Below are 24,774 nucleotides of genomic sequence, written 5' to 3'. Positions count from 1 at the left end.
CATCAGCCCTGATTTATTTTCTTCCCAACATTTATCACCACTTGACTTAGCACTTGTTCGTGTTTTCTTGGTTGTTGACTCTCTCCCCAACTCGACTGAAAGCTCAGGAGAGGAGGAGCATTCTCTTGTCTTCCATTCTGCGCAACTCTAGCCTCAGAACCCAGCAGAGGGACTGGAGCATAATAGGTGCTCAGTTAACTCCAGTGACAGGAATGAATGGAAGTTTGCCGCCCAGTACAATGCCAGGCAAGTCACCGGCGGTTCAGAGATCCCTGCTGCCCAGAAGCCTGGGACCCAGTGTCTGTCTTCTGGATGTCTCACTCTCCAGGCCCTTCGTTTCCCAGACAGTCTGTCCCCTCTCCCAGACCCCAACCCACCCGAATTCCCGCAGGGAGTAGGGGCGCCGGCTTTGGCCTTCCCACTCTCCTCTCGCCAGGATCTGGGGGCTGTAGTCACTGCGTCCCCTGACCCCCCGCAGCCCCGGGGTGTTGGCTGTCAGGCGGGCGCCCGCCCTGGGCATGCTCAGAGCGCGCAGGTCCAGGCGGCGGCTGCAGTGGGGGAGGAGGAAGAAGAGGGAGCGGTTGCCGCCGCCGCCGTGCGCTCGCGGGCCCGAGCGGAGCTGCGCAGTCTTCTCCCAGCCGGCGCGCGGCCGTGCCCACAAGTTGCCGGCAGCCGAGCGCGCCGCCGCCTCTTCCTCGCAGCCCCCTGCGCCTACCCGGCGGAGGTGGCCGGCTCTAGGACGCACATCCCGCGGACACCCACCCCAGATGTAAAGCGGGACAGCAGCCCCTCTACCCCAGGCGCTATCTACTGAGTCTCGCCAGCGTCTCCTGTGCCCAACCCCGCGGCTGGAAGATGTGGCAGCCGGCCACGGAGCGCCTGCAGGTAAGGGGCACCCCGGCGGCCGGGGGCCAGCCTGGAGGAGGAGGTGGCCCAGCCGGAGGAGCCGAGGTAGCGCCTCTGCCCACTTGCAGGGATTTGCCCAAAACCATCGTGTAAGACGCACAGATCAGAACATGATGCTGTCCGCTGAACCCAGCACCGGTCGCCCGGCAGGGGCTAGGGGGTGGTAAAATTGAGCAACGCATCGCTTCGGGCGTCACAACTTTTGTCTTGGGGGTGCTGGTGTGCGTGTTGGAATATATAAGAATGGACTTTCTGACCAGCAATTTTAGATTGCATTCCACTGACACAATTTTACTGGTCTGGGGTGAGGGATTTGTGCATCCAGATTTTTTCTTTCTTTCTGTTTGTCTCCAGGAAAGACAGAACAGATGACTTGTGAAAGCATCCATTTGCCAATATAATTTGGAAATATCAAGCTTTGTTTGGCTTGGTCATGGTATGCTACTTATTTTTTCCCTATTCGTTGGTGCTTTCCCTTCGTCTGCTCTGACCCTAAGCTCCTCCAGATATTTGAAAATCAAAAGTTAAGTTCAGACAGGAATCCTTACATGCGGGTCATCCCCTCGAAAGTTTTCTTCGTTGTCTACTGAAATCCATTTCTTTTGGATTCTGAAGCTATGGAGTTGGGAAGGGGGTCAAAATGAGAAAGCTGCGTTTTCAGAGGGGATACTTGGGACCCTTGGGATTGCCCTGACTTGAGGTTTGATGACTGCCTTTTGCCTGCATGTTTTCTCAAGACGGAGGGCAGGTACTCTGCCAGATGAAATCCACTAAGTCCTGCAGTTAGACATTTGGCAGGCTCAGAGCCACAGTGTTCTGTAGTAAACTTCGAAGAAGTGTTTAAGTGGGAAAATACAGCACCGTTGGAGGCAGAGGGCGTCTGAAGAGGGGCCCTGCCTGACTTGGGAGGTTTCTCATTGAAAATTCAAAGCTCCAGACTGTCTGTCAGACGCGGGGAGAGGCTAACCTGTGAGTTCTCAGACTCAGGATTAACCTGAATAGGGCAGAAGCAAATGCCCTATGGCCCCTGTCCACACCTCTGTAGGCCTGCAATTTGTGTGTGTGTGGGGGGTACGGGGGGGGGGGGGTTTCACATGAACAGAACGTGAGCCACCAGGCCAATCCTCCAGGGTCTCAAACAGACTAAACAAGAAAAGGGACCATTAGCCTAGAGATGGGTTGCTGGGTGACCAGCCTCTAACCCCTTCCTTGTATTATTAAGAGAATATCAACATCGGGCTCTGAATCATGGGCCAGAGGTGATGGAAATGTATTTCAGCAGTGGCACCAGTTGCCAGTTGTGCATTTGAATTCCTCTTTCAGTTTGGAGCGTGGATTCTGTTCTGAAGGAGGGGGTGACAGAGGGGTGGTGGGATCCCCAGCAAGTCAGGAGGGTCGCTCTTGGAAGTCCTTAGGGCTGAGGCCAGAGTTCCTTAAGGTGGTTCTTACGCCTTGGCAGTTTGTGGATTTCGTATCTTGACGTTGTTTCTACCAGCCTGCTCCTCTAGGGACTCCTGTGTGCTCCAGCGCCCGTGACCCTTGGCAGGAGAAAGCTCTGGCCTGTGTTCCGCATGGCGATCGTTCCCTGCTAGAAATGTCCTCCTGGCTCTTCTGTGAAACGTACACGTGTGCATTTGGCAAGAGTGTGGTTTATTACAGTTTGTGTTTGCAATGCACTTATTTCATTTCAAAGTGTCATGTTGAAAGAGCCTGGGTTTTGGCTTTTGGAACCTCAGGTAAACATGGCTTATCACTGACGAAGATCAAGTCATTGTTGGAAGGTACTTATCAACGTGGGGCTCAGCCTCATGCTCCCCAAATTTAAATTAGCAAACAGGCCCAATGCTCTTTTAAAAGTACGTCTCAAGCCCCGTGATTGTCAAAGTGAGCCAAACGGAGAAAAAACTTCGTACGCATGGCTTCTTCCCAAAGGGCAGCTCCACACTTCTTTAAAACACACATTTTGTATGTTTTTACTTTTTGCTGTGGGGGAGGGAGTTGTTGAGTGTGAGGTGGTGAGTGAGCTGCTTGTAATAATATTTTATTTACATTCCTTGTGGTTATCTTTGTCACGGTCTCTGCCGTTTGGGATTTTTTTTCCGTCCCCTTTTTGCCCTCAAGGCACCACCATATAGGAACGCTGGTTTCCGATTCCTCAGTGCATAGAAGGCATTAGCTTGCCCAGATTCTGTGGCCATGGAGATGGGGATGGAAACCATGTTTGGTGGGGACATAAAGGAGCCCCACCCTCCTCACACAAATCTATTTGACCTTCTCGTACAATCTCATTCATTTTTCTTCCTCATCAATTTTTAATGCAAACGTTCTCATTTAGATGAGCCGGAGTGAAGAAAATGCTCTAAGGACGCTTTCCCAGTGTTTCCTATTAGAGCTAAGGAGTCAATTTATTGTACAAATACCTAGAAACAAAAGAGGTGCGGGAAGAAAAGAATGACATCTTTTCTTAGCCGATTTCATTAGTTCCTATTAGATGATGCCATTCAAAGGGTCTGCGGCCCAGGGAGTGTGGCAGAACTTTTCTGAGGCCAAACAGTCACCCTCTGACTAATTTGAATTGAGCAGATGGCATCTTTGATCTGGTTGGATTATCGTTAATCGATGCCCACTTCTTTGCCAAACAAAACGATGCTAATATGTTGCGATTTGAGGTTTCGCTGTTTGACCCAAATCCAGTACAGGCGAAGAGACCTGTTGCCCCAAGCGGGCCCGAGCTGGGTAATTTCTCATTCAGACACACAAACCGCAGCAAGTTCATCTGCTCCCTTGAATGTTAAAACTCCTGTTGCATCCCACTCGAGCCCTCGCTGGGAGCTTCTGCCGTGAAAAATATAATAGGAGCAAAAGGGATGTGAGAGGGTTTAAGTCACCACCCCAACTTTTAAAAATGAATACGTCTGAATTCTTCCCTTTTACCATCTCCTTTGAGCAGCAGACTTCTTTTTCTTGGAGGGACCCAGGAAAGTCATCCATTTTTAAAGAGGCAGATTTGAAACAGGGTCTACTCAGAGAAGTAAAGGGGGCTCTTCAGTGGAAAAAGGCTAAGTATGTTTTTTTTTTTTTTTAAATAGAGATGAGATTACTTCTGGCCTTGGTATTTAAAATTTGCATGAATTTCCTGATTGTCTTAATTAATGGGCTAGGTGGATCCATTAGAAGCGACAGCCTCATCCATGCAAGAGTGTGGACTCACGTAGACGTAAGGAACATGTATTTGTCTGAGCCTGTCTTCAGTGAGCTACGAGATACATTTGTTCTGGAAGTCAGGAAAGTAGGAGAGCTGGTGAAAGATGGAGACTGAGTTCGAAACAAAGGAGCCCAACATATCCTTGCCCGTGGCATGGATATTACATGGATGGAGTAAAGTGGGATAGTAAGAATGTGTGGGAGACAAGTTCTAGCAAATTCTAATTATGGAGTCTATGTGTAACCATCTTATCATGAGGCGTTCGGTAAAGGTTCCAATTTAATCATTTGCTTATCTTCCCTGAGATTAAAATTTCTCAACGGCAGATCCCCAAAATACAGAGCTTTTACCTATAATAAATAGATTTTGGCTTTTCAGACTGGGCCATTTTCTTTCTGCCACCACTTTCTTTTTAACTCTCATTTTGGTCAGTGGCTATATGTTAGCACTTCCAAAAGACGGGATGAAAAGAGGAAGGGTAGGGAGAAAATCAGAGCCTGAAGAACATTTATTTTGTTTTTTTTGTTAAGCTTTTGGCTGATAAAAAAGTTTTTAACCAAATAATATTTGGAGGTTTAGGAGGACAGAGTTCTTCTTCCTCCAGGATTATCCTGCCCTTTCTCTGCCTTGTCACTACTGGTAGATCTTGGCATGGCTTAGAGTGTGGATTGTTCTAGATTTATTTCTCTATTATTATGCCACTTCCACTTTCCCCCTGAGAAGTGAGACAGAAGAACCCTCTAAAACATCAGCTGGAGACTGTTAGACCTGGCCGATCAGGCAGAGAAAAAACCTGGGCAAATATGACCATTCCTAGGCAGACCAGATTGGCAAAGGGAACACAGAACGAAGAAGACAATGACCACAGCCTGCCTATGAAGCAGGCTCAGTGCACGTGGCAGGTACTGTGCTAAGGAGTTTCATTTGAATTATCCAGCTCATTTACCTCCCAGGACCACCACCTTTATGTCCGTTTAGAGATCAACTGAAGGCTAGAGAGTTCACCTGGTTTGCCCAGGGTTGGATAGCTTGAAATGAATGGAGCTGGAATGTGAGCTGGAATTTAGGCTTACGTCTTAACCGCTTCTCTCTAGCGTGGAAGGATAAGAAAAAGCCGGATGCTATACCCATATTGGTACTCTTGTGATTAATACATAGAATTAGAACAGTGGAGTCTCATTGGCTCAGAAAGGCTGCTTTCGTGTTTCTTACTGCAGCAGTGTGCTTGCCTATGTTGGCCAAATGCTACCTACCTTCTTTTTGGTGGCCCAAATCTCTGGGGGAAGTAAGCTGCTGTGTTGTACTTAAGCTGAAATTCCCAAGTGCCATTTAAGACTCTCCTCATTTATTCAAACTAGAGGCCTTGAAAGCTGGTAATCAAGTCTGATACGGCTGCAGGCATTCCATGTTTAGACCAAAATTGGGGAGGGGGAGGGGAAGGGAGGAGGTTGGAGAGTTCAGGAGCAATTGCTTAGAAATAAGCAATAACTACTCATGCAGAGGCACAGGTTTCTCACTAAATCTATTCTAGATTTTGCTATTTATTTCATCCTTCATAGTTGAGTGAGCACGTAGCTTTGGACCGTATGGTTCCTAAAGAAAACTTGGAGTTATTATTAATTTGAGGTCTCGCAGAAGCAAAATGCTATCGTAGGTTGTTGGGTCTTTCTCTGAGTTTGTCAGCAAAATTTCTACCAAGTGAAATTGCAAAATTCTAGCCTTTGAAAAAAACCTCTCTGCCTTTGGTTACCCATTGCCTAACGGGGCTGTTTCATGTTGACTGCACTAGGTTATCTTGGGGTGTTAGGCAACTTTTGCATTTCGTTTGATGTTCCAAGTTCGTCTGTCCTCTCCTCCCCCTTCCCTCTGTATTGACTCCATTCTACCATGTAAATTAGTCCTATAAACTGGACCCTGGAAGAGTACGCCCTGGACAGCACAGAGGCTACTGGAGATCAGGCTTCCTTCCACAGGGCTATTTTCCTCCTCAGGAACTCGTTAGTGGTCAGCAAATAAAACTAGTCCAGAAACCCTCAATGACTACAGTGTGCTTTGCTCAGCCCCCTTGGGCACAAATCTAAACAGAAGCTTTGTTTAAGTAGAGCAAGAAGAAATTGTTGAGATGTTTGTCCATGGACCTCCTTAGAGATCTAGTGGAATTAGTTGCTATCATTTTATGTTAACTTAAAAAAAAGTTTTGATCTCAATTTAGCTGCTAACTGGTGGCAAAGCGTATTCACCGGTCCAAGCCCGCAGGCCAAGAAATGGAAAGGGCAGTATCAGGGATCAGGCACAGACTTGCTTTGTGCCTTGGGCATAGTTCAATGCTGACAAAGTCTCAGTGAGCTCTGTCACTTCATGTTGATGCCAGTTGGGTCACTCATCTTTCCGAGGTCTCTACTCACGCCTGTTGACCAAAGGCCCCCTCTGTCTTCCCTCATTTATGGCCACTGAAGTCTTACTTTGATAAGGGACGTTCCAGTAGTGAGAAACATACTACCTCCTTTTGCTTGTTGAAGCCTGTATATTAGATGGGTTTTTTATTACTTGCACCGTTGGCATTCCTAACTGACATGGCTACTAATGGACCAAGATTCAGATTCAAACCCTGGGCTCCGTGTTTTCATCATTGTTGTGGGTTGATCCCCCCAAAAGATATGTGGAAGTCCTCTCTCCATTACCTGGAAATGTAGCTGTATTTGGAAATAGGGTTTGTGCAGATGGAATCGAGTTAAGATGATGTCATGTTGGATTCTGGTGAGCCCTAAATTCAGTGACTGGTGTCCTTCTAAAGAGTGATTGGAAAACACAAAGGAGACACAGGACAGGAAGCCATGGGAAGATGGAACAGAAAATGGAGTTATGCTGCCACAAGCCAAGGAATGCCAAGGGTTGCTGGCAACCACCAGAAACGAGAAGAATCCAGGAAGTATTCTTCCCCAGAACCTTTGGAGGGAGCATGGCCCTGCCAGCATCTTGACTTTGAACTTCCAGCCTCCGGAACTGTGAGAGAATAAATTTCTGTTGTTTTAAGTCACCCAATCTGTGGTAATTTGTTACAGCAGCCCTAGAAAATGAATATACCGTATTTTGCCATGTATAATGTACATCCCTGTTTTTGGCCCAAACTTTCAAGGAAAAAAAATCTTTCATTTTAATTTTTTAATTCAAATTTTTATTTGTCTACATTTAGGTACTTGTTTTTTGTATTTTAAAGGAATTTTAACATTCACTTTTCAACATATTATGGTATAAGAAATTTTATGTAACAAATAATTACAAAGCACAAGAACAGATACAAGGTACAAGAAATTTTATATACTGGCAACAGATCTACGATATTTACCCATCATAGAAAGCCAAGAACTCTTCGTCTTTGCAAGTTTGTTGTAAGTTCAACAAAACCAATTTTCATATACCAAGGTATTAGTTTGCATACAAATATTGTTATTGATTTTTAGAGTTACACTTTTGACTTGTAAGCATAAATAAAAGAATTAAAAACATATATAGATATGTAATTACCCATGTACGACCCATGTATAATATAATGCACATCCTTATTTTTCCCTCACAAATTTGGGCAAAAGAGTGCACATTATACATGGCAAGATATGGTACTTACGAAACTGTGCTGCATTTCGATTGTTCCGTCTCTGTATTTGTAGAAATCTAGGTATGCTGAATTTTCGTATGCTGGGACAAAATGAATGTGTGCATATAGCGTGCTCTTTTTATGCTGTGTGAATTTATTTACATACAGTGGATTTGGAAAAAAAATGAAAACAGACATTAGAGAACAACTAGACTATTTCTTCTCTCTCCCTCATCTACTTCTGGTCAATATCTGAGGCAAAGGCGGCAAACCCTGCGTGTAACATGGGCTGTGCTGCTAAAGGAAAGGCCTTTGGAAAATACGGTAAATTTACAGTAAAATTACTGAGGAGGGCCTCAGTAAATTTGCTACAAGAGATAGTTAACTTTGGTAATTAAAATTATGGGCTGGGATGTGAGACAGTTACTTCACGGCAGATCTCAGTGATACTTTTCCAGACAGGTGGAGTCCAAAGGAAGGCTGGGATTTATCCTCCAAACAGTCCAGTTGTTGAGTCACCGGCCTCTGGGGTTTGCTCTTCCCAACCAGGGAAATACGTGGTTGACTTTAGAGTCCATTTCGGCCTGCAGGACAATCTAAGCCTGATGGATGATTAGTATCTAGTTGAATACTCTGTTTTGTTTCCACTTTCACTTGGTAACAGTATACATTAATGAAGAACCTATTCCTAGCCTCCAACTCACTTGTCAGACAAAAAATAAATGTGACGAGGAGGCTTAACTCTTGCCTTCCTGGGCCAGCTCCTCTTCAATGCAGTCACCACGAGGGCACAGATGGTTGCAGTCCTGCTATGGGGGAGAGCCTGGATTCCTGCAGAGCTGTCCTTTGGGTCTGCGTTTCTGAGAATGAAATCACTCAAGTTTTAAAATGCAGTCTGAGTTTTCATTCTCCTCCTAGGGACGGAGTGGATACTCCACATGTGCATGGGAAAGGGGGAGGTGCGGAGGGAGAGTTGCCAAGAGAAAGGGGCTCCTGCATTGCCATCCTTCCTCAAGAGTAGATCCACCCTAATCCTTTCATGACAAGTCTTTCCCACAGTTTCTTTGTAATTGTGGGTCTGAGGATAAACACACAGATTCCGGAGCCCCTTCTGCCCATCACATGCTTTGATGCCTTTATGTCAGGACAGGGCCAGCTTTTCCTCGGGGGGTGTGTGGGGGTGACATCCTGGTGTACAAGCCACCTGTAATGTGGGATGGTGGAAGCTGCTGTTTACTTTCTAAGACTTCTGAGGATGTTCCCTAGGCACCGAGTGGAGGCTGCGGGACCATCGTACTGATGGTTGGCTGCTTTGCTTTTGACTGAACTTCTAGGTAGCTTAGTATATTAGTGTCCTAGGGCTGCCATAACAACCTACCACAAACTGGGTGGCTTAAGCAACAGCAATTTATTGTCTCACAGTTCTGGAGGCTGGATGTCTGAAATCAAGGTGTTGGGAGGTTTGATTCCTTCTGAGGCTGTGAGGGAGAACCTGTTCATGCCTCGTTCCTCCTAGCTTCTGCTGGTTTGCTGGCCCTCTTTGGCATTCCTTGGCTTGTGGCAGCACCACTCCGGTCTTCTCATGATGTTCACCCTGTGTGTCTGTCTCTGTGTCCAGATTTCCCCTTTTTGTAATAAAGACCAGTCATATTGGATTAGGGGCCCACCATAATTTAGTATGATCTCATTTTCATTTAATTAATTACATCTGCAATGACCCTATTTCTAAATAAGGTCACATTCTGAGGTATTGGGGGTTAACACTTTCTACATATGTATTTTTGAGGGATACAGTTCAACCCATAACACTTAGTATAGAATTTTCTTTTGAGGGTCCTTCATTCATCAGTATATTTCTCCCTTTTTGAACCAACCATCAGAAAAGGCAATGAGAATGTGAAATGGATGATACAGATGTGAAATGAATGGCACATCTGCTGTGTGTCATGACTACTATTTTACACTTGAGTTGATTAAACAATTATAAAATAATTATCTGTTTAGGGTAACAAGGTAACAACTAAGTTTAGAAGTATGTAAAGAAGTTCATAATCTTGTTCCTTCTCAATTCTACCCATGAAGGAAACTCATGTGATCTGTCAGTTTTTTTTCCAAAACTTTCCCCAGGTCTTTGCAAAAATATACCAATATAAAGATAAACATTTAGGCTTTCCTCACATATTTCAAGAATGAATATATATATATATAGTCACTCTGCAGTTTTTCTTTTAAAGACTTTATCCAGAAAATGTTTCATGTGTATCTTTTCTACTCGGCACAGGTAGATCCAGGTCATTCCGTTTAACACCTGCATGGAATTTTGAGGTGCAGTGGAACTGTAATTGACTCAGTTCTCCCTCTGTCAGGGAATATTCAGGTTGTGTCCATGTTCTTTTGTTTTTCCCCTGTAAATAACACTGTTACCAGGATCTGAGCTTTATCCTGTGCTTGTGTTTCTTTAGATGGAACTGCAAAAATCAGAGTTGCTGAGTCAAAGTGTATGCATATTTTAAATTTCAGCAGAAGACCTTTTTTGAGAGTTCTGCTTTTTGATCATAAGTGTATGTGATTTTGACAAAGGTGCAAAAAAAAAAAAAAAAAAATAGTTCGCCGGAGAAAGGATAGTCTTCTTAACAAAATGATGCTAGAACAATTGGATATCCATATGCAAAACAACATCAACAACAAATCCCCAAACTTCAATCCTTACCTCTTCCATACTGTTTACAAAAATTCATTCAAAATGCACCATAGATGTATGTGTAAAACCTAAAACCATAAAACTTCTAGACAAAAACAGCAGAAAGTCAGTGACTTCGTATATATCTGTGTAAACAATCAAGATGATGAACAGATTCACCTCACCCAAAAGTTTCTTTGGTTTGGGCAAAGGTTTCTTAGAACAAAGATATTTATAAAAGAGTGAAAAGATAAGACAGAGATTGGGAGAAAATACTTGCGAATCAGATATCTATCATAAAAGATTTGTACCCAAGATATATGAAGAAGTCTCAAAACTCAATAATAAGATAACCTGATTTTGTTTTTAATTGAGCCAGTAATTTGAACTAAAGCGTCATATGGATAGGAAGTAAACACATGAAAAGATGTTCAACACCATTGGACATTAGGGAAATGCAAATTAAAACTATAAGGAGACACCACCGCACAACTAAATAGCTACAATTAAAAAGGCTTTGACTGTACCAACTGTTGGTGAGAATTGGAGGAACCGGAATTCTCATATACTGTGGGGAGGGATGTAAAATGATTGAAAACAGATTACTAGTTGCCTGACGCTGGGATGGGAGGAAGGGATTTGAAGAAATGTTTGGGGGTGATGGAGACGTTTATCACATCGATGATCGTAACGGTTTTATGGGCTGACACCTATGTCAAACTCTCAAATTATGCAGTTCATTCTATGTCAACTGTATCTACATAAAGCTGTTAGAGTGTATGTGAAATATTCATTGTCTGCCAGGCACAGTGCTAGGTTCTGGGGAAACTAAACACTATATAGTTTCTGCCTTCCCAGCTGTAAATTCTCTATAGCTTTCATTTTTCTTTCAACCGGAAATTAAAATTCTAATCCAGAATGTAAATAAGGAACTCTATATTTTTCTTAGAGTTCTGTTCCCTTTTTCAAACATTCCTTCGCTTAGTTCTTGAAATGACATTTTCCATCAATCTCAGCTTGCCTAGGACCCTGGTGAAACTAGTAGGCGAGCATAGGAAGAAATGTAGACCAAAAGGTGGAAAGTGGGCACCTAGCTGACCCTTCCTCACCTGGGATGGCCCCTTTCTTGTTTGTGCTCGCAGTGGTGCGTTTCTGACCTCTTTCTAATGTGTTGGTTGTCCAGCTGGCATAGTCCTCGAGGCCTTTTTTAGCCTTGCATCCCAGCTCCTAACCTAACTCCAGCCCAAGTGGTCTGGAGACTCAGGAGACCTTGTTGTTAAAAGGGTGAATTCCTGGGATCATGGCCCATGCTGGAATGGGCTGCCTTCTTGCCATTTCTCCTCATGATAGAAAACACAGAATTCACCGTAAAGAAGCACACGTGGGTCTTGATTCTAGTTTGTGCATGTCCTATGCCTAGCGGGTACAGATAGGGTCTGGCTTTCTTATGAAGCAGTTCTCTTCTCACGAATACGGCAACTAAAAAATTTAGATAGGATGCAGCAGCTTTACCAATGGCCATTGAACTTTGGTTAAGAGCTATTGAGAAGCATTCACAAAAATAACTTTAACTTAGTTTAAAAATGTTGTTCCCCTCAAGGAGGAAAATTGGAGGTGTTTGACACAACATCTTTTAAAGGAAAGGGCAAGGAGGATAAGCCTTTGTTCAGTAAACATAGGGTGATTCTGTGGCATGTGGTCCCATCTGATGTCCAGTTAAGGTGATGGGGGCACCACTGATAATGAACGGGAATAGCAGGCCGGGCGTCCCCTGGCAAACCAGGATTGAGGTCACCCGTGAGTGTGGCGGGTAAAATTCTAGACTTCTCTTGCTAACGGTATTCCCTTTGAGGGTGGAGGAAAGGCATGAAATAGTTGAGGTGAGGGGCAGCAGATGGGGCAAGAAAGCCAGGAAGAGGGGACATTAGGGAGTCAAGGAGGTAAAGGGTTTACTGACGGAAACTCAGGAAGAAGTGGGAGGGAAGAGGGAGTCACACAGGCACTGAGCATGGCCCCTCGCATGTGTGCGGGCCCCACCCATGTCAGCTGTCTGTCACGTGTTTGAAGCAGCTGTTGGCTATTGATACATCATTCCTTTGAGCAAAAGCATCAGATGTTCACAGCCTGCTCAGCGTTTCTGAGTGCTTTACTGGATTATCGGCTTTCTGGGAAAAGTAATGTTTTTCAGATGAAGAGCCTGGAAACTTTGAGGGGAAACATAAAGCATATCCAAAACCACGGGGGTGGGCAGTTTGGGAGAAATGGGAGGGGATGAGAGAATATTTCCTTAGGCTACAAGTCAAGCTACCTGTGGCCCATGTGGACTAGTGAACAGTGGGAGAGGCCATGGGGTTTTTAGTCGGGCAATCATGGATACACATCATGGCAGCCTCACTTACTTCAGATCCACGGATAGTGCCAGGCAGAGAAGCGAGGTTTGGTGTTTTCCAAAGCGTGTTCCATGGAGCACGAGTTCTGCAAGCTGCTCATATGAGCCTTGCCATGCAGGGGGCAGTCTTTAAATAGCTCTGGAAGGCACCAGGTGAAACAAAGGGAGTCTGGTTTACCGTAGGACTTCTCATAGCCTGAAGATGCCAATGCCCCGTGAATTTCCACGGGAGGGGAGAGGATAATCCCAGTCCCTTTGCAAAGGAGCTTCCACCCTAGTCCGGGGCTCTTAGTACAGAACTTGAACTCATTCAAGTTGACAAACTGGGCCTGAGGTTTGGCTCTTGCTTACAAAAATGTTTCCTTTGGCCCCGTCCAGGATGTATAAAAGCTTTACAAATTAGTCTCTAGGATTGAAAAATTAGAGGAATTTATAAAAAAAATCTGGACTTTCCAATTCTCTTAAAATATTGGAGGGTCAAAGCACAGTGGACCTGGATTCTCACTAGTGACCACTGAGAAGCCGCTGCTCCATTGGGATGGAATGTGGCGTCCAGCTCATTTCAGCATGTCTCCTTAATGCGTGTAACCTTAGGGCCCCTGAGGGGACATGAGTCTGGGACCCAGGGCTTGTTTAGCTCCTTCATTTGGCTGATGGGAGAACTGAATCCCAAGTTCATGCAGTGTTGGAATCCGGACCAGATCCTTGGTCTCCTGACTCTTAAAGGCCAAGGTACCACATAATAGTGTGACTAAGTTTATTTGTTTAGCACCATTCATTGCTCCCCAGGCACAAGCCTGGTAGCCCACCTTCAGCTGCCTGGAACCGAGTTTCTCTCACCTCATTTTGGCGAGCCATGTGTTGGAGTTTGTGGGACTAGAGTGGGGAGACACCACTGCCCCTTCTCTCCTGGGCAGACAGATACCCAGGAACTGCAGATTCTCATTTTCTGACCTTGAGCCTGTGGGAGGGCTTCCAGGAAGAAGCGGGAGGCTTCACCGACTTTGCACTCAATGCAAATCTGTTTCCTGCATGTGGCATTCCAGGCAACTAAAATTTCTCATTGTTATGGTATTGGCTCATTTGGGGCATTTTTACTGCCAAACATTGGAACAGATTGCTTCCAAAAAAGGGGGAACTTTAGAAGGTGGAGAGTAGTTTTTAATTCAATGGATTTCAGTGTTTGCCTGACAGATTATCAGCCTATGAAGCACTGTTCAAATGCTGTTTCATTTGCAAACTGAAAGACATCCATAATGGTGGCAACACAATTGTATTTTTAAGACTCTCTATCCACCCCCCGCCACACACACACACACACACACACACACACACACACACACACAAATACCTACTCAAAAGCACTCTGCAGATGTTTCCTGAATCATCCTGGGAGCAGATCTGCTGCTGCTTTCACTTACCTTTCCAGGTATGACACTGTCCTACTTAACTCTGCCCATTCCCTGCAGTTATGGGATTCTGATTATTTCCAGCATTAAATGTACATGGAATGAGCTAGAAAGTGGCTTGATGAATCAGACCTCCCGCTCTAACCATTCTGCTTCGTTCATGAAAGCCCAGAGCTGTGCACTGCTGGTCCCCCGCTTTCTGTTATCCCTCCGGGTTAGGCTCTCTAACTTATAAGTTTGAGAAAGTTGCCAATTGCTCGTTCACTTGCCCCCTCCCAATACAAGTTTATGAACTTTGCTGACAACTACTCTAAAAATTCTCACTATAATCAGACTTAGAGTTAGGTCTATCTATTATTAATCGATCTATTTATTCTTCTATCTAATCTAATCTAGTCTGATCTGTTTTTCCTATAGCACCATTTAAAATCAGAAATTCATCTGAAATAGTTTCCACTGCACAAGGTTAACTTTGCAGTAGCAAACAAGGAGAGGTGACGCTGGCTGCAGAACACAAAGGTCCTGGCCAATCAAAAAGCTCGGAAAACACAATTATACATTAGATCCATACATAGCTCTGAAAAGGTTGACTTTTGGTTAGTAAGGAAAAAAAAATTCAAATGCTTTTGAAATACCTTCAGTAAAAGATAGACGTGCCACTGAAACATTAAAACAAGACTGAGATAAAGCCCCTCAAATACCAATTATATCAGAAAGGAAAGGATTTAACTCTACCTGAAAACTTAGAGTAAGGATAGCTACTGTAACTGAGCCTGAAACTGAAACTTTTAGCTCTGAGCTTCCTAGTAGCCTAAATAAGAAAAACAGTACGATGAGTTACTTAATCCTCATTACCTACCCTCTTTCCCCAAAAATAAGACCTAGCCGGATCATCAGCTCTAATGCGTCTTTTGGAACAAAAATTAATATAAGACCCGGTCTTATTTTACTTTAATATAAGACCTGGTCTATAATATAATATAATATAATATAATATAATATAATATAATATAATACTGGGTCTTATATTAATTTTTGCTCCATAAGACGCATTAGAGCTGACGGTCCGGCTAGGTCTTATTTTCGGGGAAACACTGTAATAGAAGAAGATATATCTGCTTATCTGGAGCCCCAACCTTTCCTTAACTTGAAGACCCCGGAAATTATTATGTGGTTCTTTATATGGGGCATGGTAACAGACTATTGGGCAATGACATCAGTTGTAGTTTTTGTCCAAGTTTTCCCTTGAAGTGGTAAAAGTAAACAATTCGGTAGGAATGTAAGAGTGTTTATGTAGAAGTGAAAGAGGACACCTGTATTTTTTTCTGCCCCGCTTCATTTCCCATCTTCTGGTAATAGCACCTTGGTTTCGCTTTTGGAGGCTGTTCTTCCCTCACTCCACTGGGGGGACTTTATTCAGTTTAAGGGAGAGGGCCTGTCAATCACTGTGCCCTCCTTTAGCTGTGGGGTCGATGTATGCCCCAAATGTCTAGATTAATCACACACTTTCCCCAGAATTTGGAATCCTGAGCAGGGTGAAAAAAAGACTGACGGTTGTCCAAACTGGTAATTTTGACCAATGTGATCTGAAGAAACTCTGTGGTCCTGCCGTATAGACCCCCAAAAGTTGACTGATTCCTGTCCTTTCTGAGAGTGGTCCTTCTGCCCTCCTTTCAATGCAGTGTCACTCCAGTAATTTTATTTATTTTTTGTGCTCGTGTGAGCCAACGTCGGTGTCAGTTATTTGCAGCCCCAAACTCTGATGAATATGCAGGTAGAATTTTCCATGAACCCATTGATGATGTTCAAACCTCAAATTCTGTTTCACAAAGTGTGATGCATGGAGCAGAGCATATGTGCGGGGAAAAGTGAAGCAGTCATGCTTGAAGGAACTCCAAGATACCAACCAGAAACCCATGGGTCCCTTTTTATGGGTTTACTTTCCTTGTAAAAAGTGTGCATGCTTAACTGGGGAAGAAGAAAGTATACAGACTTTTTTTTGCGTTGGAATTTTTTTATGCACAGACCCTGACTTTAGTAAATGCCACTGAACAAAAATAATCCTGATGACACTATCACCCTTGTCCCCAGTGCCCATGTTCTGGCCCATCGTTGGAGAAAGGTTTTTGTCTTCGTCGTTTATAAGGGTGTAGCCCTGCTTTGGTATCTGCTATAAATCTTAAGGTTTTTATAACTTGGATGTCACTCTCACCTCCCTGCCAAATTTCTGTACTGAAAAAGCAGAGTGTCGTTTTAAGTAATGGCGCTTTTACTGTATCCAAGATAAATAAAGTAATTTTGGTACACATTATAAAATGAATCTGTCTTGTCTCTGTGTCGGGGGTAGAAATGGTGTCAGGGATGCAAACAGCTGTTTTGGCCAAAATAGCCAAAAAGACACAGTCTCAGGCTGTCTGAGTCTCAGTTCCTGAGACACATTTGTAGTTGTTGGTTAAAAATGTGAATGGCTCCGTAAGTTCACTCTAGGACAATGTGGGTTCTTTAGCCCAGAAAGTGAAATACCTCCAACTTTGGCAGGCCTGACCTTCTGGGTAGAGAATGTAGTTCCCTAGTTTGTCTTCAAGACCTGCTTTGCCACTTTGATTTAATACAAGGCGGAAATCTTCAAAACAAAGCTCTCTGGATCCAGGAAAGTTCATCTGGCATCGGTTAGCTTGGGCATTCCCCCTCCCACTCCCCCCCCCATATCTTTTCTCTAGGAGCTCCATGCTTTGTAGAAAATGAATGGCTTTGCAGAAGTGCGAATTTGGGAGAGTGTTGCACAACCAAAGAAAATTCAAATTAGTATTCCCCCTATGGGGATCCTTTTGGGGCAGTTGAAATTATATTTAAATATGCACGTATAGTGTACAGCCAGTATCTGTTATGGGATGTTGACAGACTGTCTGAATGCTACAGCTCAATGGTTTTCTGGAAGTAAAGCAGTCTAGGAAGGAAGAATGCAGATTTTGAAAACTTACTTGTTGGTCTTTCCTTTTCTTTTCTGTGTTAATGGTAAATAACACAGACTCAGTGCTGATCTCTTTACTCCTTGGCCCAGAAAACTGGCATTTTTTTTTTTTTCCCGTAATGTAATTTAATGTCCTTGTTGAACAGAGGCTGACCCCTGGTTATGTGTGTGCTGTGGAGAGCGGGGGACATGTGCTGGCAGGGTACCTAAGAGCAGGGCAAGCATTCAATGAAAACTTGGAGGGAGTCTTTTGAAAATAAAACTTAATTTGCAAGGATCTCAACTCTACACATAAGGTAGGCTTACTCTGCGATTTCAGGCAACATCTGTGTTTTCTCCCTTTTTTTTTGACCCTCTTACTTTCTTGCTTCTCTCTTACTCCTTTCCTCACAATTAATGACAGTGAAGTTCCTTCCATTTCTGAGTTTCTTGGAACTCTCTTGCTAACTGCTGAGTCTTTTAGACATTTGTTATAGTTTTCCCAAGGGGCAGTCACCACCTCTCCTTTCTCCCGTCTTCCTTTTCAGTGGCTGTGGGCTCGTGGTGGGCTGGAAGTCACAACTGAATTGGACAAAGACAAATTTGGCTGTTGCTTCAAAGTCATTGCTTTCTTGGGGCTTCTTAACAAATAATTCTTTCTTTTCTGGCTTATGGTTAAGAGGGTATTTATCTTTACATTAGATGACCATCAAAACTCACTTCTTAGGTTGCGGATTTAGAGAACAAATGGATTCGTTTGGATGCAACAACTGGAAGAAATTGACACATTGTTAATTTCTTGCAAAATGAACTTTAAAAAGTCTGTCTTGGAACTTATCAGATATCTGCTTTCTGTATATTAAGGACCTAATGCTATTTATCTTTTTTTATTTCAATCATTGGCCCCTTTAAGTGAGAAATTTAACTTTGATTTGAAGCTACTAATGCCTACTGGTAAATAAAAAATGAGTGATAGAGCAAATTGTTTTTCATCTCTTGCATTTCTATGGGCATCTCAGACTCAAGGGAATTTTTATGTAGCATAACAATTTCATAAGTGTCAACATGTTTTTTTTTTAAAGCTTCACAGTATAAAAAGGAGCAGAAGCCTGCTTTGGAAATTTAAAACTAGATTAAAGTTGGCCAAAGCAGAAGGCAAAGTCATAGTTCTGTGACAACTCACATCCTTGGGGCTCTGGGTAGTGTACGGACAGTGGAATAGATCCAACTGAAATGCTCTTATTATGGATTAATAAGTCTTGACCTATGGATCTTGGAACTCAAGAGAGTCATAGAATTATTTCAAGACATCTGTGAACCCTACGTGCATTTCATATACATTTCCTATAGCCTAGAAACATATACCTTGCAAATATATCGACTACTTTTCAAATCCTGTGTGTTTTATCAAAAGAAACATTTATTTAAATTCATTTTATTGACTCATGGTGGCTTTTGGAGTGTGTGCATATTTTCCGTTAGTGAAAACCAAAGTACTATGTGTAAGCCAGCAGCATTTTGGATTTTAAAGGGACTGTGATATTTGGAAGAGTTGGGCACTATAAATTTGATTAATGCTGATTACAGAGGGGTAAAAAGACATTGACTTTGGTTGTGATTTGTCCCAATGCTTCTCCTTATGTCCCTTTCTCACAGGCTTTACTTTTAACAAATGTTTATTGATCTTTCATTTTTGGCTGAGGCGCCAAACTATAAGGTGGGCCCAAAGAAGGGGTTATATGAACTCCACCTGCTCAAAAAGGTTTTCATGAGTCAAATATAAAGTAGATTGTTATTATGGAGGAAACTTCCATCCTAAGATGCTGCAAATGGCAAAAGATAATCTGTCCCTTTTTATTAGGGACACAACAGCATCTCTCAAGCCCTAACCAGGATTCTAACATCTCAGGAATGAGGACTATGCCACGTGGGCCTGTATATTGCTTGAGAAAGCAAATATTTTAACTGATCACATTTTTGCCCCAAATCGAGTTGGAGTTCCGTTAGCAAGGCCAAAGGGGAAAATGGCAGGTGTTACATTTACCACAGGTGCTAAATTTAAAATAATGGCAGATGTGGACAATATGGTCCCCCCAGATTCTGTGAGCTACTTTATTTGCCCTAGAACCTTCCTACTTTCCCCCTACAGTTTGTTGCAATCATGTTGAAATTGACAAAGTCCTCTGACCTGAACAAGCAGTTGATGGAGGTCTGATATGGTATCAGATGGTTTTCTAGCCCACCTTTCAATGAAAACATTTGTCCAATGGCCTGTGTTGAGAATGAGAATTGCCAAGAGGACCAAAAAAGGAGACTGTGATTAAAATGAAAAACGTATCTGAGTGTTCAGAAGTTTAGAATTTTTGATTGTTTGGACAGATGCTAGTTGGCTAATTTCTTATTTGGGAAAATGTTACTTACTTTGTATCTCTTGTTTTTTCTTCCCTCCTCTTTCTGCAGTCTTTTGCACATTGGATGTGAGAAGATTGTACGGAATAAGGCCAATGAATTAAAATGTCGTTGATTAGGCAGAATCCGTCTTTCCCCCTTCTGTGGTCAGTGTTTGTAAAGAAGTGTCCTTATCAGATGCTAAGGAGTAGCTTTGATGCTTGGGTTCAAAGGCATATACTTATCCTTACCCGCCTCTCCATCTTTTCATGCATCCTGGACTATTTTCCACCCTTTTCTGTTGTGATGTTTGATGCCTTTGCTAGTGTTGCTTCCTTGGTTTGAAATACTCTTCCTCAACCCCACATGCTCTACCCAGGGGACCATACTCCTGCCATAGCAGATGAAACTGCCCCACTTTTGCCTTTCCTGATCTCCAGTTGCAGTCAATCATGCCTTTCTTCTGGGTGTCCATAGTTTCTTCTTATGCTGCAATTGTACCACTTAACCCATCCAGTTTTTCTGTTTATTAAGGTTATTTGTGGACTTCCACCTTGTAAAGATCTCTAAAGCCTCAGAGGATGGCGGCGGGGTCTTGATTCCTCATTGTACGTCCGGGTGCACCTAGCATAATTCTTGGAATGTAAAGCTGGGAACACAATACAAGCCCAATAAATGTATTTATTTATATAGTGCTTCAGCAAACTAATAATATTTTATCATTTATCTGCCATCTCTCTTAATTTCTGTGAAAGAAAAGGTGAAAGGTAACATGACATACATGCCTTTGTAAATCAGTGAGGATGCGAAAAGTAGAGGTTGACTTTTGTATAAGGAGAAAGAGAGGGAGAGAGGGAGAGGGGGAGGGGAAAGGGTAGGGAGGGAGAGGGAAAGAGAGACTCTTGTATTTATCTTTAGAGCCAGCTATTAAAGGTGATGCACACAGTTCTGTGCCCATATTAAGCTCTTTGGAACATATCCTGGATCTCCTTGACATTTAAGTGAAAATATCATACATTGTATCTATCTTGTACCCAAGCTATTGCCTGTTTATGGTAGAGATAAAATCTTTATTATATTTCAGGAATTTCAGGAATGCAAAAGACTTCAACAGAGCTATTCATAATAAAGCATACTTAATTAAAATATAAAATATAGAATGTGCCTTGTTTAGAGTTACATCTGTTTTTCTTTTTTCTTCTTTTTATTTGGTAATTGATTATGGTGGAGTTTTAGATGGGAGAAATAATTTTAGGTTGCTTTTCTTTGTGTTCAGAAAAACTGAACTGAACTATACTTGGGCACCATCAAGAAACCTGGAGGGTTGCAGGGTTGCTAAATACATTATTTGCTGTGCTATAAAACAAGGAAGTTCTCAAAAACTTTTTTTCGAAAGGACACAGAAGCCAACTTGGCTTCCATTGGCCAAATACGGTACATATGGAGCCTCAGAATAAATAACCTGTTGTGGATTATCGCCTGCTGAATAAAATAAGTATCTGTGAGGCCATACTGTAATAAACTGATATGAACAAACAAACAAATAGGTGAGGAAGGAAAGTGCTTCTTTGTTATACAATGTCAACTAATAAATAAGGCAAGAATGATGGAGTTAGAAAAATCACCATTTTGCAACCATCATCATAATAATTTGAATAGGCCAGGACCATTAATGCATACAAAAACTAGTGGATGGATGTTTTACGAAGAACACAATACGTACATCATCTTAAAGTACCTCCCCGCAAATTATCCATTGAAAATTATCCATTCAGTGGAGAAATCAAGTGGGCATCACCTCAAGTAATAAAAGTCGGCGTCACCCAGAATGGGGCAAACCATATCATGTATCTCCTGAAATGGGCACTGAGAAGGATGGTATTCCCATACCAGGTGCCCATATTCTACAAAATAACTGGCTCGTGCTCTTAAAAAAATATCAATGCCCAGAAAGACGAAGAAAGGCCAAGTCACTGTTCCAGACATGAGAACCAAATGCAGTGTGTGGTCTTGAATTGGATACTGGACCACGAAAACAATTGCCATAAAATAGTACTTTGTTGAGATGGTTGGCGACATAGTTGTACTATGGTTATGCAAGAGAATCTTCTTGTTCTTGGGAAATATATACTGAAGGTCTTAGGCATGAAGGAGGGATGCCATCTGTGGTCTATATGTTACTCTCAAATGCTTGTGAGGGAAGGAGGGAGGAAGGAAGGGATGGAGAGAGACAAGAGCAAAGGGAAAGGAAAAGGGAAGAAGGGAAAAAGTGAAGGAATGAGAACAAGAAGATATTAAAAAAGAAAATGTGGTTATGGGTTGATGGTGGGTAGATCTGGTAAAGGCTATAACTATTCTTGCTATGTTTGGTAAATTTGAAAATGTTTCAAAACAAAATGTTGAAGAAAAACACGTTATGTACACATGTTCACAAATGTCATTTCTAGTGGTTTTGGGAAGCAATGGTCACGGAGGACATGGGCTGCTCTATTTTGTTCCTGACCACACACCCATCACAGAGCCCAGTGCCTGGTAGAGGTAGGCAGTTCTTAAATATTTTTGGTGGCTGCGTGGACCCCAGGGCCTTGGAGTTTCTTGAGCTCTGGAATATCGATCTTTGCACAATTGCAAATTCCAATTACAAGTACATATTTTGCTATTTTCAGGTTCCTTTGCAGCTAGTGATGGCCATAGAGCAAGTTAGTTGTAGCGAATGGCATCTCACAGCGAGGAGGCCTGCTTCACCGCTGCTTCTTCCGTTGTCCTGGGAGAAGGAATGTGAATGGAAGGGCTCAAGTTGAGAGGCCCTCTTAGACCATCTCAGGAGAGCCCTGTACTAAGGATGGTGCAAGGATGGCGCTGGGACCTTGATGCCAGGAAGCTGTCGCTCTAGCCCCAGGCTGCTTAGCCAGACTTCATTTACCTGAGAAAGAAAGAAGCGGCTGTCTTTTTCAACCACTATTACTTTGCTTTTTCTTTCATTTGTAACAGAAGCTAATCCTGAATGATACACTGTACTTTCTAAAAATCATTACTATTTAATTTTTGTTCCTTTTCGAGCTTTGTATTCATTTTGCCCCATACACACAGAAATTCTCAGGCCTTTTAAAACATTTCCTTTTTCTTTCTGTTTTCCTGGAGTAGACTCTTGTGATAAGGATTCTGTTTCTGTCCTTGAGCAGGTGGATTCGTTACTGTGGTTTAGGATACTTTTCATGCTGAAAAGTACCCTCCTTTCTCCTCTGTCATGGCAAACCTTCTCCATTTTGCAAATTGCTAAATTGGTCTGAAAGGACTGTGAGAACTGACTTTCCCTGGGAGATTTCTTATCCTGACAGACCCAGCTGGAGACCGGATGTGCAGAGGTAAGCGTTTGGAATAATCAGAAAATAGGAAATTTTAACTATTTCCAGTTGCCAAAAACATTTTACTTCAGTTGAAAGATTCGGAACAGGTTTTTAAAGTGCTCCTTCTGCCTGGTGAGTTTTGTTTAGCAAATCTTTGTACTTTTTGGAATCTGCTCATGTTTTTACTTGTTCAGCGGACAGTTCTTCCTTTGGAACTATTTATTGTCACTAAGATTTGTGGTGTATTTGGTCTCACGGATAATAACTGGTTGTGCGTGCCCACAGCACAACATAAATAGAGGAACTGACTCCCAGCTTGTTTATTGTTAGACTGGTATGTAAGCAATGGGCTTAAGGCCGCAATTACGTGTATATGTGTTTCTGTTCCATGAAATTTGGGAACTCTAAAATGGACCTTGTGAGGATATTGCATGGTGTTCAGTTATTTCCTTTCACGTATTTTTTTTTTTTTTTTTAAAGAAATGTTACATGAATGAAGGTTGTATTTAGTTGCATGATTCCCATAGTAACATTATTTCCTGACCTGGTGGCTCTGTTTGAAGCCTGTTTTGAAGCCTGTTTTCCTCCTGGTGGGCTGTATTGACTACGTGCCCTGGTTCATGTGACTCTGAAAGATAACTGATAATCACTTGAATGTAAAAGATTATATTTGGAATTGCCATGGGTGAGGTCTTCCAGCTCTTTACACTCCAGTTAGCTAGATAGGAATGAGGGATTGCTGTTGTATGCAAATTTTGGTTGTATTCCCATAGAAAAGAGAACAAATAACTCATTTGTCTAGGGTCAACTGAAGAAATCCATGTCACAGTTTTGTCTGCAAAACAAAACAAAGACTACATCAAAGGAAACTGACAACCGACAAACAAACGAACAAACTAAAACCATATTGTAGGGGGGCGCCTGATAAGAATGACTGAAGTAGTCTCTCTGCCTAAGTGAACCAGCCTGGTATAATAGGAACAGAGCAGAGCTAGGAATCAGACATTTCTATTAAGTTTCAGCCCTACTAGATTCTCTCTATATGACCTTGGGCAACTTACACACACCTGTGAGCTTCAGTTTCTTTATACAGTAAAAGGAGTCTGGTAACAGAGTGCTTCTGAATGTGACATGAAATCATATATGTAAAAGTGTTTTGTAGACTGGAAAATATGTTCATGTGTTTTTTAGCAGTCAGTTAATTAAAGGAGTGATATACCCTCCCCAGACCTCCAATGCTGATTTTCCTGGTATGGAGCACTGTAGTTTGTATTCTAGGTAATAGTAATTGTTAACGATTTGTCAGACTTTTTATATAATGTGCAAAAATGTATTCTGATTTAAATGAGTAGCATTTCTGTGCCCTCAGGCTTATTACTGCTAGTGAAAGCTCATGAAAGAGAAAATAGGCAAAGTAAAACAAGTTGCCTTTCTCCCTTGCACTTGAGCATAGATAGACAACAGTGGCATTTACCAGGAGGCCTGGGGTGTTACAAGAAGCATCATTTTCAACTTGGCCCTGCTTGGAATAGAGAGGCACGTGTCCAAGAGAGAAACTTTATGAGGTAGTGTGTTCCAAACAACACAGAGAAAATGGAGTGTAAGAGACTTCGTCACGCAAAAACAGGTGGGTTTTTAAAAGTGTTGTCAAGGAGAAGATGCAAATACCATAATTAGGGTGAACAGCTCTTTTGAGTGTAAAGGAAAACATGCCTACTGGCAGAGATGGGCTGTGTTACAGGACAGACCCATCCACGTGTGGGATTTTGATCTTAGTTGAAAAGCAAGTAACATTCCGTAAGTTCTGGTTATGGGGCCTTGAAGTTTTCCGGGAAGATTTCCCTATATCTCTGAGCACCAAAGTGGCTATTGCCACAGGAGGTTTCATGCCTAATGCTGCCAGGA

General features: G+C 42.6%; 1 protein-coding gene across 2 annotated transcripts in view; it reads left to right on the top strand.

The window, feature by feature from the left end:
* The first annotated feature begins 547 nt into the window (after window positions 1–547).
* Window positions 548–24,774, top strand: part of PID1 (phosphotyrosine interaction domain containing 1) — a 215,483-nt gene continuing 191,256 nt past the window's right edge. Inside the window, exon 1 of one of the 2 annotated variants that reach the window (XM_019737408.2) lies at window positions 548–885. Coding sequence is in view for 1 of the 2 variants with exons in the window: in XM_019737407.2 (XP_019592966.2) it covers window positions 856–885 (30 nt within the window). In the remaining variant the exon portion in view is untranslated. The remainder of the gene's footprint in view (window positions 886–24,774) is intronic. The other variant, XM_019737407.2, reaches the window with a different exon arrangement.

Source organism: Rhinolophus sinicus, linkage group LG01 (genome assembly GCF_036562045.2).
Source record: "Rhinolophus sinicus isolate RSC01 linkage group LG01, ASM3656204v1, whole genome shotgun sequence".
NCBI lineage: Eukaryota > Metazoa > Chordata > Mammalia > Chiroptera > Rhinolophidae > Rhinolophus > Rhinolophus sinicus.
Note: the sequence above shows the minus strand (reverse complement) of the source record. Positions and strands in the feature narration are given on the sequence as shown.